Source organism: Urocitellus parryii, chromosome 8 (assembly GCF_045843805.1).
Source record: "Urocitellus parryii isolate mUroPar1 chromosome 8, mUroPar1.hap1, whole genome shotgun sequence".
NCBI lineage: Eukaryota > Metazoa > Chordata > Mammalia > Rodentia > Sciuridae > Urocitellus > Urocitellus parryii.
The window spans coordinates 45,471,103-45,488,231 of NC_135538.1; the positions used below are offsets into that span (position 1 = coordinate 45,471,103).

Genomic DNA, 17,129 nt, shown 5'->3' on the forward strand with positions numbered 1-17,129 from the left:
TGCAAATGTTGTAGGAGTACATGGAATAAACCAAAGATGTGATCTCTGTGATAATAAAGTTATGGGAATTCAAGTTGCACCTTTGATGTAGAGCATCACCAATATCACAAGCATTTGTCAAAAGCTGCAACTGTGTAAATGATCCTGCTAATGCAATATCACATTAACAAGAAAAAACCTAGAAAAATTGGCTTATGTGTGTTACTTTAAGAAAAATGCAAAAAATCTCTTTAATAGGGAAGTAAAAGCAATGCCAATTATTGTTGCAAACTATGTCCCCTGTATTTTCCTATACACATGTATTTATCACATATTTTCATGAGTACTTGCATGTACCAGCTCTTCCTCTACTGCAGATGCATGCACTAATTTGCATTCTTTCAGCAGGACTGAGGATGTCATCATCACAGAATTTGCCGCCTGGAGTACTTCTGAAATTTCCCAGAATGCACTCATGTACTATAGTGGTCGACTCTTCTGGATCAATGGCTTTAGGATTATCACAGCTCAGGAAATAGGTCAGAGAACTAGTGTGTCTGTTTCAGAGCCAGCTAAATTTAATCAGTTCACAATTATTCAGACATCTCTCAAGCCTCTGCCAGGTACTTTATTTTATTATTTCTGTGTACCCTTTATCCCCATACCTTCTGTTAAATGAACATTTAGGTTGGGAATTTCTCTTAAGAATTATGTTGTAAGAGGAGAAAGATATGAGTTAATTTCTGTTGGTTTATTTGTAGTCCGTTTAATTTGAACCCAAATTTTTCAGTCTGAAAAAGTCACAAAAAAGATAGTTTTCAGATTTATTAAAGAAAAAATTTTGTTTTAGTTCTAATGAATAGTAATTTCTATTGATTTTCCATGATTCTATATAGATTGATAATCTTAAATCCTTTCTCCCTTCCTTTCTTTCTCCATCCCAAAGGGAACTTTTCTTCTACCCCGAAGGTTATCCCAGATTCTGTTCAAGGGTCTTCATTTAGGATTGAAGGAAATGCTTCAAATTTTCAAATCTTATGGAAAGCACCGCCTCCTTTGGATTGGGGCATCGTCTTCTACAGTGTGGAATTCAGTGCTCATTCAAAGGTATGGTGTTGGTTCTAGTAAGTTCAATTTTCCAAAGAGTCTGTACCATCAGCATCAGCCCCTATGCAAACTGATATGTACTTTGTCAATTAAGCCCATTTCCTGTTGCTTCCTTATCATTTGGTTATTGGGGTTATTCCTGAGAGCACTGGTTTATAGCCATTCTCTGCTCACTTTGTGTTAACTGTTATGTTGGATACACTTTAATTGGAATATATAGTAAAATATAGGATTTACTAAAATGAACATTTCCAAAATTGCAAGTGTTGACTTCACATGTCAACTGAAGTTTTGAGATTTTAGTTAATTAGGAATGAAAAATTTTCTAATTTTTCCCCTGAAAAAATGTTTTTTTGTGTGTTTTATTTTAGTTCCTGGCTAGTGAACAACATCCTTTACCTGTATTTACTGTGGAAGGGCTGGAGCCCTATGCCTTATTTAATATTTCTGTCACTCCTTATACCTACTGGGGAAAGGGCCTCAAAACATCTCTATTACTTCGAGCACCTGAAACAGGTATAGGGGTAAAAATCTCTCTTTAAAAAAAAAAAGGCAGAATCTCAGTTCCCATTGTTTGGAATGGGTAGTTAATAATATTTTAAAATAACTTTCAGTTTTGTAGATATGTTTAGATTCACTACCCTTCCAATAAATATTTGGAGATTAGAGTAGCATTATTAAATAAATCTGCATAGTTTATTCCAGAAGAAGTAAATTTCAAAGATTTCTTAAAGATTGTTTCACTTTGTTGTAGTGATGCACAAGATGCAAAACCAACCACAAATTGTTTCAGCCAATTTCTGAAAATTTTCCTTAGGAAAATGAACATTTAAAAGCAGAGATAATTTCTTGGAAGGCAGGTGTTCATAAACATGGTAACTCAGAATGTTTTATGGGTGAATAACTTATGCCTAAATATTATGGTTTTTTTTGTCTTTTGCAAATGTATCCAAAAGAATACTAGCCATATCTTTGCATGTATATGCCACTTTAAAGTGTATAAATCACATTCATATGTATAATTCCTTTATTAAAAGTTTATTATATAACCATTATGTGTCAGAAAGATCATTTCATCTGATCCTCACACAGCTCTAAGGTGCATAGGACAGGTGTTATAGATTATTCTATAATCTATATGAAATGGAAGCCTAGTAATTGCCCATGGGAGGGGCTGGGACCTAATTCAGAATTTATATTCCAGTTTCAGCAAGTCTCCATTCAATCACTTTTGCAAATGTTGGCAAATAATAACTTCATATGAATTTAATTTACATATACTTCCTAACCTAGGACCTGGCAGGTGGCAAGAGCTCAATAAACATAGATATCCATTAACCATTGCATTTTTTTACTGTTACAATTCGTTCAACAATATTTATCCATGAGTCTCAGAACAGAAACATAGTGCACCTTGGACTTGTTCTTGTCTTGGAATATCAAATTTGGTGGCACTGTTCTGTGGAAATGAACTTCATTGCATCCATCAAGGGATCCCATAGGGGGACAGGCTCAGCATCTGCTGGATATTGGGGGCAATAAAAAAGAAGATAGGATTTGATTCTCACCTTCAGGATATTTACAGTGTAGCAATACATTATTCAAATTGACCAACGTTATTAAGGACTTACTTGTGCCAGTCCTACACCAGATTTGGTGTAGGAATAAGGAATAAGAAAAGATGCTTTCTCTGACAGAGCTCATAAGATGGTGTGGTGATAAACACATGCACTGCTAGCATAATAGCAATAGGACAGTGAAAACTGAGTAGAAATGTTGTAAGTGAGTAGACAACATTGTGAAACCTTCATGCATTTCAAGCTGCCTCAGATATTTTTAGAAGAGGTAGAAGGACATGGACTGATATGACCATGGAAGGTCTTTGGGTATCGGAAACTTCAGCTGGGTTCTGAGAGATGGAGAAAGAAGAGGCCCCCCATATGAGAAACACAGTATGGCTGGGGTTGATGGTGTTAGTGGTGAACATTAAGGAGCAATGCCATTGGAATTGGGGCAGATGTGGAAACTCGTGGAGGAGTCTTGAGAAAGAAGGGGATGTCTATGGTAGAAGGACTTAGAAATCAGGCAGAGGAATTTCTCTTGATTAAAGAACTAAGAGATTGAACTTCTTGGTTTGCTTCTAGCAACCAGGTCATATCCTTGGGATGTTATCAGCTTTCTCCAAAACTTTCTGCCTCCTGGGGAGTTTAGGGTGAGAGGATCCCTAATATACTGTATTTTATACCCTGAGCTGGCTGAAGCCTGTTTAAAGTTACTGTCTCCCTTTCTGATGACTGACTTTTCTACCTCCAGCTAAATTGCTCTATGAGGATGAGAGTGAGTGTTGTATTTTGTAAGGAGAACCAGTCATTTTCGATCTACACAGGGCACAGATGAGAAAAAATATGCTTAAGTGGTAGTAGGAGGAATTTAAGTTGGACACAGGAAGCCGTTCCTGTTAGTAAGACTTGCTGAAACATCAGGATATATATATTCCTGAAGAAATCTATAGAATTTTTTCTCCTGAAGATCTTTAAGAATGAGAGACATGTACCTCAACTACCTGAGAAGAGAAATACTTACTGCTAAGATATGCATACCCTGATTATGAGTGGTTAAAGCCTTGTATTCTTTTCTGCCCTATCTATGCCTCTGTTTTTCAGTTCCATCAGCACCAGAGAACCCCAGAATATTTATATTACCAAGTGGAAAACACCTCAATAAGAATGAAGTTGTGATAGAATTTAGGTGGAATAAACCTAAGCATGAAAATGGTGTGTTAACAAGATTTGAAATTTTTTATCATATATCCAACCAAAGTGACTTGAACAATACATTTAAACAATGGATTGCCGTCAATGTCATTCCTTCAGTGATGTCCTTTCGACTGGAGGGCATGAGTCCTGGGTACATTGTTGCTTTCCAGGTACTAAAATATGGGAGTCTTACCTAGTGCCACAGAGGGTTAATATATACAAATGTACCATTATAAATCATACAGATGTTAATATGCAGAGCATAAGTTGAGAATTCCTACTCTGTAATAACTTGAAATGCACTGTGATCAGAGGGGTCAAGTGGGCAGCAAAAATGCACAGGAAGGAGAAAACAGCTTGGGTAAAGAACATCTCAGCAACTTTCTGGCATTAAGGGTACTTTTCAGATTCAGAATAAAGCAATATTTGTCAATGGTACCATGATTGTATTCTTATATTCTTAATCTCATTTGATCTCATACTGTGAAGAAAAACCCCATGAGTATCAATTATCAAAGTTGCATGACTAGGAGGTGATATACCATAATTCAACTCATAGACTCCTTTATAACCATATCAAAACACCCCTGTGAACCATCTAGATGCCCTGACTTGGTAAATGCCAATAAAAATAAAAGCTGAGGTTCTGCATAGTTGGTATCTCACAGTTACCACTTGTCTATTGACAGAGCAGAAGAAGAACATCAGTTAAGAAAAAAAATCTATTGTCATTGCATTTTGATAATTTAAATATTTAATATGAAATAACTTTTCACTTACGATAGGAGTCTTGATGATTTTCATATCTTCATTAATTACTATACTTGTGACAATTATACATATTTAGAGTTAATTTCCATTTCTTTTTTGGAGAAATGATGTTTTCAAGATTTGAGTTTCCTATGGATTTTTTTCTTTTAATAAAATTCTAATTTAATAATTATTTTGATAATTAGGCTTACATATACTAATAAAAATATTAAAGATAATTAATATTATTTAATTTATTCTAGTTAAATAAATATTCTGGCTAAGTATATCTGTCTATATGTAGACAGTTTCAAATTTCAGTCACCATAAAACATGCAAAGTGATATGTATGCATGGATATGAATGAGTTTCATTTAACACTGTTCTGTGTAAAAAGTTAAGACTGCTATATACAAATGTACCATTATAAATCATACAAATGTTAATATGCAGAGCATAATAAAGTGTATTTAATGCTAGACATATAATAAAGGCAATTCAAAGTTCTGTGATTGAGATAGCACATATACAAGTTCTGAAAATGGTGATGATTTGTTACTCAATAAAAATTTGACTGTCAGGATGTGGAGTGAAACAACGGAAAGAAAATTATGCAAACTTTGGACGATTTGGTTGTTATGCCTCTTTTTACATTTTTCATTATTAGATGAATTACTTTAATTATAATCCAGGTCCAGTTTCTACTCCTAGTAGTTGTGAGGATCAAAAAAGATAATAGCTGGGCATGGTGGTGCATGCCTATTATCCCAGCAGCTGCGGAGGCTGAGGCAGGAGGATCACAAGTTCAAAGCCAGTATCAGCAACTTAGTGGGGCCCTAAGCAACTCAGTGAGACCCTGTCTCTAAATAAAAATATAAAAAAGGGGTGAGGATGTTGTCCTGGGTTCAATTCCTGGTATTCAATATCCCCCTCAAAAGAGATAATATATATGAAAATGGTTTGAAATGCATAATTATTTTTTAATATAAGTTTAATTGTTTTCTTTTATAAGTGTCCTTTTAAAAATATAGTAAATTTAGTTATGTGATACTTTTAGCTATTGAATTTAAGATAAGTAGAAATTTATCATAATTTGTATAGTTTTATTTCTGTTGTGTTCTATGTAACCTAATCTTGGAATTAGCTGAGATCTCTTAGTTATTTTATAAAGTCCAAATGACAAGAAAAGATTGTACATATTCAAGGTGTATAATGTGATGATTTGATATGTGTCTATGTTGTGTAATGACGATCAGAATCATATTGATCTACACTTCCATCACCACTCATGCTGTACATTAAATTTGCAGATGTTTTCAGAAATTAGTTTTTCTTTTTCTTTCTTTGCAATAGAAATTATGCTATTTTTTGAACTTTTCTATACCCCCAAACAAAACAAGACAAAAAACTAAGAAATAAAAAACCCAGCAACGTAAGTATGGGACAATATATTTCTTTATTGCCATATACTTAGGCTTAAGCAGCTATTTGAAATTATTGATATCGTGTATCAGGAGTGAAAATAAGACATTCAATAATTTGTCAGTCTCAGAAGTTATTTATTCCCACAGACAACACTATTGAATGTATCCATTTGTTTCCTTTTCTTTCCTTTAGGTTCGAGTTTTCACATCTAAAGGACCTGGACCATTTTCTGACATAGTAAAGTCTTATACATCAGGTATTTGTTATCTAAATCTGTGTAACAATTTAAAGCACCCTTACCCCATGGATGTCTTTAGAGATATGAACAGCAACTCTGAAGTTGAGGTGAAATAAAATAATCAATTTTCTCATCACCAAAATATCTTTGAAGAATCTAGAGTTAGAAGGCTTAAAAGTTTTCGTTGAAACTATTAGATGAACCCAAAAGAGGCCAGTGGATTTAAAAATTACTGGCTCAAGAGACTTTGCTGATCTGATTTTCTCATACATGATATCTATTTGGTTTTCATTTTCAGAAATCAACCCATTTCCATACCTCATAACTCTTCTTGGCAACAAGCTAGTGCTTTTAGATATGGATCAAAATCAAGTTGTGTGGACATTTTCAGCAGAAGGAAACATCAGTGCCGTAGGCTACACAGCCGATAACGAGATGGGTTATTATGTTCAAGGAGACTCACTCTTCCTCCTGAATTTGCAGAATCGTTCCAGCTCTGAAGTACATTGCTCTGTAATTCTTTTGAAATGAAGGAAGTGGACTATTTACATATCATATTACCTTATAATTAAAATAAATGGCCAATGGTTGAGCTACTAGGATTAGAGTGACTGAAAAGGACAGATACTGTATAATTATTTAGCTACAAAGACTATAGATTTGGGCAAATGTCATTCAGGATTAATTTTTGGTTACTGTGTTTAAGGTGTTATGTTAGAATCTGAGGATAGAGAAGTGTATTAGCTTTCCGAAACGGGAACGAATACTTGAGATAATCAACTGATAAAGTCAAAAGACCTATTTTGGCTCACGTTTTGGATATTTCAGTCCATGGTCATTTGCCCTCTCCACAACATTCCCCTCCAAACCCCTGCTTTTGGACCTGTGGTGAGGCAGCACATCATGTTGGAGTGTATGTGGTAGATCAAAGTCAGCTCACCTCCTGGCCAAAAGAAATAATGAGGAAGAGACTAGGGTCCCACAATCCCTTTTGAGAGCATGCTCTCCCAGTGACCTAAAGAACTGCTACTAGTCCCCCTTTCTTTCATAAAGATTCCATTAGTTCCCAATGGCACTGTGAATTGGGACCAAGTCTTTAATGCATGGGTTTTTGGGTGACATTCCAGATCCAAACTATAGGGAGGGATTAAAAAAATTACAGGCTTTGCTCCTAACAAAACTGGTCTAGTATTAGTCTGACATCAGGAAGCCATTGCTACATAGTAATTAAGAGGGCAAGTTTTGGGATCTGATTAGCCAGAATTTATTTCTGGCTCCATTCTGTGACTAACAACAAGTTATTTAACTTCTGTGATTAAATAGTGCTTCATCATAGGGTTCCCATGAAGATTAAATGAGAGAATCTATTAAAACACAGCACAATGCCTGGAATGTGGTAGGCATTCTCTAAATAATTAGCTAATATAGAAATCAGACTAGTGTAACTGGTAGGTTGTGATCAGAATATACAAGAATCACAGAAATGAGCGTCAATCCAGGCTGAGGTGGTGGTGGTGGTGGTGTGGGTAGAATGGAAAAACATGTTGGGCACAAGGAAGATGAGCCAAGGGAAGGTAGAGAAAAGCAGAGAGAGAAGCAAGTGCCAAGGCATTCCAAGGAGCATGCCCAGAAGCTACAAATAGAAGGAACATGCAGGTAGGGGATGACAGTGGAGGGAAAGTAAACAGGCGGCAAAGCTGGAGAGGTAGGCAGGAGCCCAAGCATTATGAACCCCCTTTACCATGCTAAAGAGTCTGGTATCAAGCTGGCAGCCAGCAAGAAGCCATCAAAGAAATTTCATGGGTCATAAACTTGGTCAAGTTATATTTTAGAAAGACCTCTTTGTCAGCAGTGTATGTCATGACTTGGAGAGGTAAAACTGAGACAATTAGGAAGGAATCTCAGAAATCCAGGCAGGAAAAGTTGGGCTTGAGTTAGCCAGGCAGTGAATTGAGAAAGGTGGAGACACATTGGGAGATATTTTAAGTAAGATTAGTTCACTGTGTATAGATTTGTGAGGGGAAAAAAAAAGTGAAGGGGAACCACGTTTGTCCTATTTGGTTCCTCGGGTGAATATTGGAAATCCATAAATATATAAAGGGTAAGAGAAAAGGAGATTTTGGGGTATGGCAATAAATTCTGTTTTATGGGGTCATCCATGTAGAGCTGTTCAGTAGGTAGTTTGATATTTGAATTGGTAAGGGATTTTGGCTGAAAATGTGAATTTTTAGCATTGGTCTGTGGATAGTAGTTGAAGTTAAGATAGTTGAAATTACCTACGAAAAATACACAATATAAGAGGATGGCTCATGTTACAATGCTACACAATCCAGAATTATTGAGGCTTTGGATGACAAAGGAGAAGTGCAGTAAATAAGTGATATGGATAATTACAGAAAAGTCTTCACATTAAAAAAATTAACAATATCTTTTTGGCTGTGTTCTTTACCTAACTTTAAGCTTTTCCGAGATGCACTGGTTTCTGATATCACAGTTATCACAATTGACTGGATTTCAAGACATCTCTACTTTGTGAAAGAATCACAAGATGGAATCCAAATATTTGACGTGGATCTTGAACACAAGGTGAAGTATCCCAGGGAGCTGAAGATTTGCAAAAGGAATTCAACAATAATTTCTTTTTCTGTATCTCCTCTTTTAAGGTATGTTATCCTATCTTTTTCTGTTGTGATGAAACCAATGTCAACATATTTAATGTAATGTTTTTTGGCTTAATATTAGAAAACGAGATGTTTAGCATTTTTGGTTCCCTATATTAACTTAGAGTCCCTAATTTTGCATATGAGCTCATAACCACAAATATGTAATTTTAATCCATACAGAAAATTTGACTAACCTAAAATTAGGCTAATTACCAGGAGGAAACCAATAGTAGAGTTTTGTACTAATGGATCTAATAATATCATAAGTTGGTAAGGACAAAAAGAGGACTGAGACAGTGATAGATGATAAGGAACAGGTGTACAACAGGTGTTGCATAGTGAAAGCTACCCTGGGCTCAGCCATCTTGGCTTAATTAATGTCTTCATCAAATGAATTTTAAGGTCTCTACTCAGCAACTGAATAGCAATTTATCAGGCTGGAAAGACATATTTTTATTTGTTCCCTAATAAGTTTAAGCTATTCTGAAACCAGATTGTTCACCAGGATACTGGTGTTAAGAATAGGAACAAATGAAGAAAATAATGGAGATGGGTATAATGAAAAATTAGAAAATTTACAGCCATTAATGATATGTAAGTCACTCAGACTATAAGTATCTAAGTTAATTATGCACCAAGGCTTTAGTTGTAAATACACTAGTTGAAAAATCATTGGAAAATGGTATGAGTTGGACTTCTTGTGTCTTCCCCAGCTCATAACATTATTAGACTCTTGGACATGCTCTCTCCTAAGGCTGCATTTGTCCTCCAATTATACAAATGGTTGATCTTCATTAGAATCTACTATTTGAAATGATATACTTTGCTTATTAAGTTGGAGGGACTTTTTTTTCCCTTCTGTAGTCGCTTGTATTGGACAGAAGTTTCCGATTTGGGCTCTCAGATGTTCTACTACAGTATTATCAATCACACCTTGCACCGCATTCTGCAACCTGCAGCCACAAACAAACAAAATGGAAGAAGTCAATGTTCCTGTAATGTGACTGAATTTGAGTTAAGTGGAGTGATGACTATTGATACCTCTGAACTAGAGAAGCCACGAATATACTTTGCTAAAGGGCAAGAGATCTGGGCCATGGATCTGGAAGGATGTCAGTGTTGGAGAATTGTCATGGTGCCTGCCATGCTTGGTAATATGCTGACGTGTGCACATAGAGCTTCACCAGTAGCAGCAACTCCTCCTGTCCCATTAAGAAGGGCTTGAATTCCACATATACTTAAAGGAATATGCTTATGATATTTGCTCTGGATTATGCCAACTGTTGTAGAATTCAAATCAAGTTGTATACAGGCAAATTGTATGTAGGCGTTCACATAATTTTCTAAATCAGTGTTTTAAAAAGATCTGTAATTAACAATAGACTTAAAATTTAACAAACTTAACTATATATTCTAAGCATGCTACTAAATGCATGCCCCATTTAATCTTCTAATTCTTAGGTGAGGTAGGAACTGGTATCTTCATTTTACAGATGAGAAAACTTAGGCTGAGAAAGGAAGTTTCAGGGTCACAGTTAATAGAGAAGTCAAAACAGGGCCAACTACAACAGTGATGGTCTTACCAGCACCCTATTCTATTTCCTCTTTGATTCCACTTTCAGTATGAGTCTGTCAATATGTGGCATCTATCTGTTGAAATTCAGACTTACAGAGGAAATGTTTGAAAGTCTAAAATGATTTGGGAAGTCTCCTAATTAGGAGTAACTCCATCAGAAAAAAATAGACTCTAGCCCATATGCTGTTAACAGTCTTCTCTTCATTGTCCAATATAGAAATATTGGACAATGAAGAGATATATAAAATCACAGGTGACATGTGATGATTTAAATTTAAATGAATTAAAATTTAAGAAACTAACTATTTACTCCCTTAGTTCTACTACCCACATTTCAAGTGCTTCAAAAGCCAGAAATGGTTAGTGGCCACTCTACTGGACAATGTGGGCATAATACCTTTCCATTGTCACCGAAAAGTTCTCTCGGGTAATGCTGGAATATAAAGTTAAGTTTTGACATTAAAAACGTGTGTGTGTGGTGGGGGTTGTTATTGTACATTTGGTTTTATAGACATGTCTCCCGGAGTCTTTTAGAAACAATTCTATATACTCTCGGTAGGATTAAAAGTAGAGATGATGTTTTGAATTTCTCCTCTTGTCTCTGCTTTTTGTGACAGACTCTTTCTTTGATCAAAGGAGTTACACTACTTTGAGCACTTTTTTTCCCACACCTCTACCTTGACCTTACATGTCCGTAGTTTAGCAAGTCCACCTTTAGCAAAAATCCTACCAAATTAGTTTAGAGAAAACCCTACTCTTGATATCTGATCAAGTTCTTCATCCCTACTCTTGATATATAGGCCCTGGCTGATCTTTAGCAAGAATCCTGTTAGGCTAGTGTATCAAGAATCTTCTTACCCTTGATGTCTCCTCAGTAATTTTCCACCCACTAACTCCCTCGTTCTAGTTGGCTATAAATCCCTACCTATCTTTGTTGTATTGCAACATCTGTCTTCTCTATTACAATATTGTGCTAGTCTTAAAAATGTGTGTCTTATTTTAATAAGTGTCAGAAAAATCTTTTCTCTAAAATCAGATACACGAGGATTATCCAGTGAGCCCTTATCATATAGATAAAGAAGAGTCTTTCATAAATTCATGATTAGAATCCATAATCTTAAAATTAGAAAATTAGATGCCTTTAGAGATTATTTAGCTGTCATGTTGAAAGAAAGCCCCTCCATTTCTTCACTGATTTTAATCTATAAATTTATAAAAAATAAATTAGTCACTTTTTACTTGATTGCCATTTAACTATGTAGAGATGGTGTCATAGTCCATTCTAAACATTTTCTTTAGAAGAAAAATGTATGTATCTATAACTACTCTTCAGTGACGTAGCTTCTAGGATTTTCTTTGCCTTAGTTATCTTCCTGTTGTTTAACTCCAGTTAATTAAATGTCACCCCCATAATAATATGTTGTCCTTTTAACATGTCCCGATCAGTGCAGGGGGACTCTGACTACCTAGGTCTTCTTACTGAAGATAAAAGTAGCATCAAATCTTTGAGTTTTCTACTGTTTAAAAAACTGATAGTTTTTTTTTCCACATAAACTGTTAGTAAACCAGGTCTCTTTTATTTGTTAATTTATAGGGTTTATTTTAAACTTGAATTTAGGATTTTATGTTTGTTTCTACTACATTTCAATTCATTTCCTGATGCTGTTGTGATACTTTAGAATTTCAAGGTAGTAACTGAACCTACTGGTGACAGTGATAATTGTGTATTATCTGCAAATATCTTTAATATGTTTATCATGCATTCATTCCAAACTATGGATAAAAACATTGAATAAAGCACTGAGCCTTGGGCCTATTACTGTTACAGATTGCTATTGTTCGACTTGGAGTAGCATAAATGGTTTTAAATCCTGGCTCTGATCTTAATTAACTATGGCCCTGAGTATATTATTTAAGTCCTACAAATCTCAGTATACATTTTCACAAAATGAAGCTGATAATAATAGCATTTACCTTATTTATTGACTTTATGTGGAGCTAAAATGAGAGAATACGTCATTTAGCCAAGTAGTATAAAAGTATTTTTTTTAATATTGAGAAATAGAAAGACTCAAAACTTAGCACTTAACAGGAAAAGTTTAGAGTAGAAAACTAAAGATGTATGATTTGTTCTTTATGTTTTTATTCAGCAGAAAAGACACTGGCTAGCCTAACTGTGGGTGGGGAATTTATATATTGGATCATCACAACAAAAGAAAACACCCAGATTTATCAAGCAAAGAAAAGAACTGGGGCCATCCTCTCCCAGGTGGAGGCCCAAAGGAGTAAATGTATCTTGGCTTACAGTTCAGTTATGCAGCCTTTTCCAGGTAAGAAAGTCACAATCAGCTTGTCTCCTCCTCTAGCGCTGTCCTTCTGGTCACTTTGTTATGCTGTCAACTGTGTTCCAAGCCTATCAGTCTTTAGGTTTGCCCTGGTCACAAATTACCTCTGTGTGTTTGCACAGCTTGGGTTGCAGAGTCAACTTTAGATGTGGGAAACCTGTGACTTGAATTGTCTCTGTTTTTTTCTCTTTTCAGTCACAAAATTTCTCTTATTTCTGTCTTTTTTCTACTTTACTGATATTTTCAGCTTCCCAGTGGTGTGTAAAAGCATTTCATAGAGTCCCAGTTATTTTTCAAGGTAAAGTGCTATATTTGTTGTAGTATGATGTAGTATGCATTATATATTGAAGTGTTATGTGCTAATATGTTGGGGTACTATATAGTGCCATTTAATATGTGTAAATTGGTGTTGCCATTTTTACTTAAGTTCCTCTCTCTCTCTCTTTCTCTCTTTCTCCTCCCTTTTTTCTTTCTCTCCTTTTCTATTCTGCTAGGAATTAAATCCAGGGCCTCATGCATGCTAGGCAAGTGCTCTACCATTGAGCTGTAACCCCAACTTTTTATCTTTTTTTTTTAAGTTGTCACTGATGAAATTTTTAGTGTGTTCCTCTAGTCCTACTTTTCCCATGACCTCTTTGAATTTATGGAATTATTTATAGGAATGTATGTATCATATTAAAGCAGAACTGAATATTTTCTACTGGGAGTAAAAGTAAACTTTAAAAAAGCTGAAAACCAACAAACAGAAACAAAAACTGCATTGCATCATCTCCGGTGACTTTCAAATCTTAAGCAATTTGAGTTTTTTTTATCAAATTCTTCTCGCCATTAAGGTTCAGGTGTCTTTCTCAATTAAGCATTAATCTCTCTTAGAGAGTAACAAAAATGAATGAAATAACCTTCCTGTGCTTAAATATATTGTTTTAAAATATGTAAGTTGAAAAAATGTAAGAATTAATAAATAGGCTTACTTCATATTTTGGTGAAATAATTCACTTTTTACTATAAGAATACTAAGAGATTTAAAATGTTTATGGGACTTATGGTTTCTGACCCAGCATTTTAGAAGCTTGAAAGGTACCATTCTTCCCTAATAGTGAGTAAAAAGACTCCCACCGTAGAAGTCCATTGATCTGGTCTGTCTGAATAAAACTCCAATCAATAGTACTTCCTATTCCATTCTACCTTATACTGGTGAAAAGGGAAGCTGAAAGCCATTTCAACCAGTTTCAGTAAGTAAAAAGCAAATGGAAGACTCAACTCTTTTTAGATTTATAAGAAAAATGAGGTCTCAGCCCCTCAAACTGGAAAGAAAGATGGTAAAAGTAGAGAATTGCAATTTACTGGAGGAAAAAATCCAAAAGCAAAAAACCTTGTGGGAACTAGTGCCAAGGGTAAGGAATTCTGAACTAGAACTGATGAATTGCTAGATATTTCATGGATTGCTCTGAGAGTTAAAAACTCCAGGGGCATTTAGTTGGGGGAGCTCCCACACTTATTCTGAGTTTTCTCTCTAGGAACTTGACCTGGTTCTCACAGTGAAGATCTTAGCACATCTCCTTGTGTTGCCAGCAGGGGGAAGGGAAAAGGAATTGTTTCAAAATACACTAGAGCATTCTATTCTTCTTAACAAGCTTGGCTCTTAAGAGGAACTATTTAGCCACAGTCTAACATTCTGGGTTTTTATCAGAATATAATTTACCTTGGAAAATGGAAGTACTCAATTCAGCCCACTCTAGCCATGCAATTTCGTTTAAGAGTATGGACTAAGAAGAACTCGTATAGCCCACAGTCCAGAGGCACCAAATCAAAGTCTGAAACCTAATCTAGGACATTGAAAAGCCATCTCTACTCCCTCAAAAATCACATTACTAAAAGTCTACTTATAGCAATTTATTTTACACAGTACATCAAGTCTTACTATCAAGAAAAAAAATTAAAAGGCATAAAATACAGATTGAAGATACAGTGAGAGTCAGAATGAAACTCAGATGGCAGGGATGTTGGAGTTATCAGACTGTGAATTTAAAAAGCTATAATTAAAATGCTAATAGTTTTAATGAACAAAATAGTCAGTTACAAGAGCAGATGGTCATTGTAAACAAAAAGATGGAAATTCTAAGAAAAAAAAAAAGAAATGCCAGAGATAAAAATAAAAATACTGTTAACAGAAGTGAAGAATGTCTTTGAAGGACTTATTAATTGACTGGACAGGGTGCTGAGGAAAGCAACTCTGAGTTTGAAGAGCTCTCAATAGAAACCCTCAAAACAGAGCCGTTCAAGAGGGCAGATTAGAGGAAGACTGCATTTCCAGTTGCTCTGTGGTTTGGAATTCAAGCAGTGGGGATATTGTTTCTCATCAAGGTGGGTGAAAGAGGGAATTCACTGAAATTCAATATCAGACAGATTTAGAGACTCACAAATTCAGATGCATTACATGAAGAACAAGAAAGCGTACATCAGAGACAAACCAACTGAGGCAGCAGAGGCAATGCTGGTTCACCACAGAGGGGAGGAGCCATATAAACAGAGAGAAACACAATAGACAAACCTATTGTAAAAAAAAAAAAAAAAAGTAGATCAGAAAATCAGCCTGCACTTAGCTGATCCAGAGGCCGCATGGTTAAGTGTTGGTGAAGTTCTCTGTGTTTCTTAACTGGAAAGTGGAGAGCTGAGGCAGGAGCATCTTGAGGAGGCCACACTGCAGCTTGCCGCTGCAGAAACCTGGGAGATCCTAGCAAATCTACTGTCCTGAGAAGCTCCTGTGATGGGGCCTAGGGTCTGCCTAGCAGAACATGATTAAAACAGGGACAGAGATTGTACTTGGGGTGTGGGTGGGAATTCAAGGCAGAAAAACAGAGGGGAGTACAACCTGCTTTTCCTCCAGTCTGGTGGCTGTTATGACCAGCTGAAGAGGATCTAGAAACGGAACAAGCCAGTGTGAATACACTCCTGGTGTAAGCCTGAGAAAGTTGTATTCTTGGGCAGCAGGGTGTGTAAGACCTGTGGAGAGTTGTCTCCCCTGCCCAGTGAGTAGAATTCTTGGAGGTTCCTGAGATCCAGACTCTGAGCAGAGATCTTCATCTCCTTTTCCTTAGGGGTGTGTTGATCTAATCTCTCCAGAACAGCTATCACTCAATAAAGTCCCTAAAGCCTGAGTTGAGGTAAGCCTCAGCCACCAGAATTCCCATCTTAGAACTCCCCAGCAATCCCACCCGGGGAGTCCATTGATCTGGTCTGTCTTGACAAAACTCCAAGCAATAGTACTTCCCATTCCATTCTTACCCTGGTGAGAAGGGGAAGCTGAAAGCTATTTCAACCAATTTCAGTTTTTAGGCTCCAACACAAAGAGAGGAAGAAATCAACATTCTCTAGCCCTTGTGCTTCCCCTTCCTTAGTGCATAATCCAAGAAGAAATGGAAAGAAGGACAATTGGGTACAAGCAGCGACCATCCATCCTTGTTAACACCTCAATGAAGACATTTCTTTCATTTTTCTTTAAGAATATTTTTCTTTTCTTTTTCCTACTGTTGCTCGTGTGTGTGTGTGTGTTGCTGTGCTACTTGGTTTGTAGATATATATACCTATATGTATTTTTAAATTTTTTCCTCATTTTTAGCATTTTTTAAATGTTATTTTTCCTTGACTTTTGAGGATTATGGCTTTTTGTTTTCTTATTTTTGTTTTGCTTTGTTTTTGTTTGCCTCTCTTTCTCTCTGTTCTTCTCTTGCTGACAGTAAAATTCTCTTATTTTTGCTTCCTCTTTCTTTTTACTTTGTTCTAGTTTTCCTCTTTCTTCTAATTTATGTCCACCACTTGCTACATCTCTTCTGTATTCTCTCAGTTTACATTTGAACATTCTAAACTTTCTTTTACCTTCCCATAACATTTTCTTTTCTTTTAATGAACAGTATTTTTACCTTTTAGAATTATTTGATTTATATAACTCCTGTCCCCACCATTCATGTGGATGCATTTATTAGTACTATGCATCACATAGTTGACACTTGTTGTTTACTTTAAGGCCAGATTATTTCATAGCTATTTATTATTTTTGCTATTGGCAATTGCTGACCTTACCATTTCTGTTTTTGTGGTAATTAATGTTATAGATGTAGGCACAGGACATTTGGTTGTTGCTATTGTTTGTTTTCCCCTGTATCTTGAAGTTCTGGGAATCTACAGAGACACTACAAGTTCACAGAGTAGAGACTCTACTGCTGAAATAAACTCAGTCAAGTGACAATGCACCTTACCCCACACACAAATTAACCACACTCAGACTTCACT

At 35.8% G+C, this 17,129-nt stretch overlaps 1 protein-coding gene across 3 annotated transcripts in view; it reads left to right on the forward strand.

Annotated features, from left to right (window-relative positions):
• The window catches only part of Ros1 (ROS proto-oncogene 1, receptor tyrosine kinase), a 129,584-nt gene that overhangs the window by 60,845 nt on the left and 51,610 nt on the right, over positions 1–17,129 (forward strand). Inside the window, exons 19-27 of one of the 3 annotated variants that reach the window (XM_077801670.1) lie at positions 385–602; positions 926–1,086; positions 1,458–1,602; positions 3,750–4,012; positions 6,210–6,273; positions 6,554–6,756; positions 8,716–8,918; positions 9,783–10,069; positions 12,645–12,824. In XM_077801670.1, the coding sequence (XP_077657796.1) occupies positions 385–602; positions 926–1,086; positions 1,458–1,602; positions 3,750–4,012; positions 6,210–6,273; positions 6,554–6,756; positions 8,716–8,918; positions 9,783–10,069; positions 12,645–12,824 (1,724 nt within the window). The remainder of the gene's footprint in view (positions 1–384; positions 603–925; positions 1,087–1,457; positions 1,603–3,749; positions 4,013–6,209; positions 6,274–6,553; positions 6,757–8,715; positions 8,919–9,782; positions 10,070–12,644; positions 12,825–17,129) is intronic. The other 2 variants (XM_026394086.2, XM_026394085.2) reach the window with 2 other exon arrangements.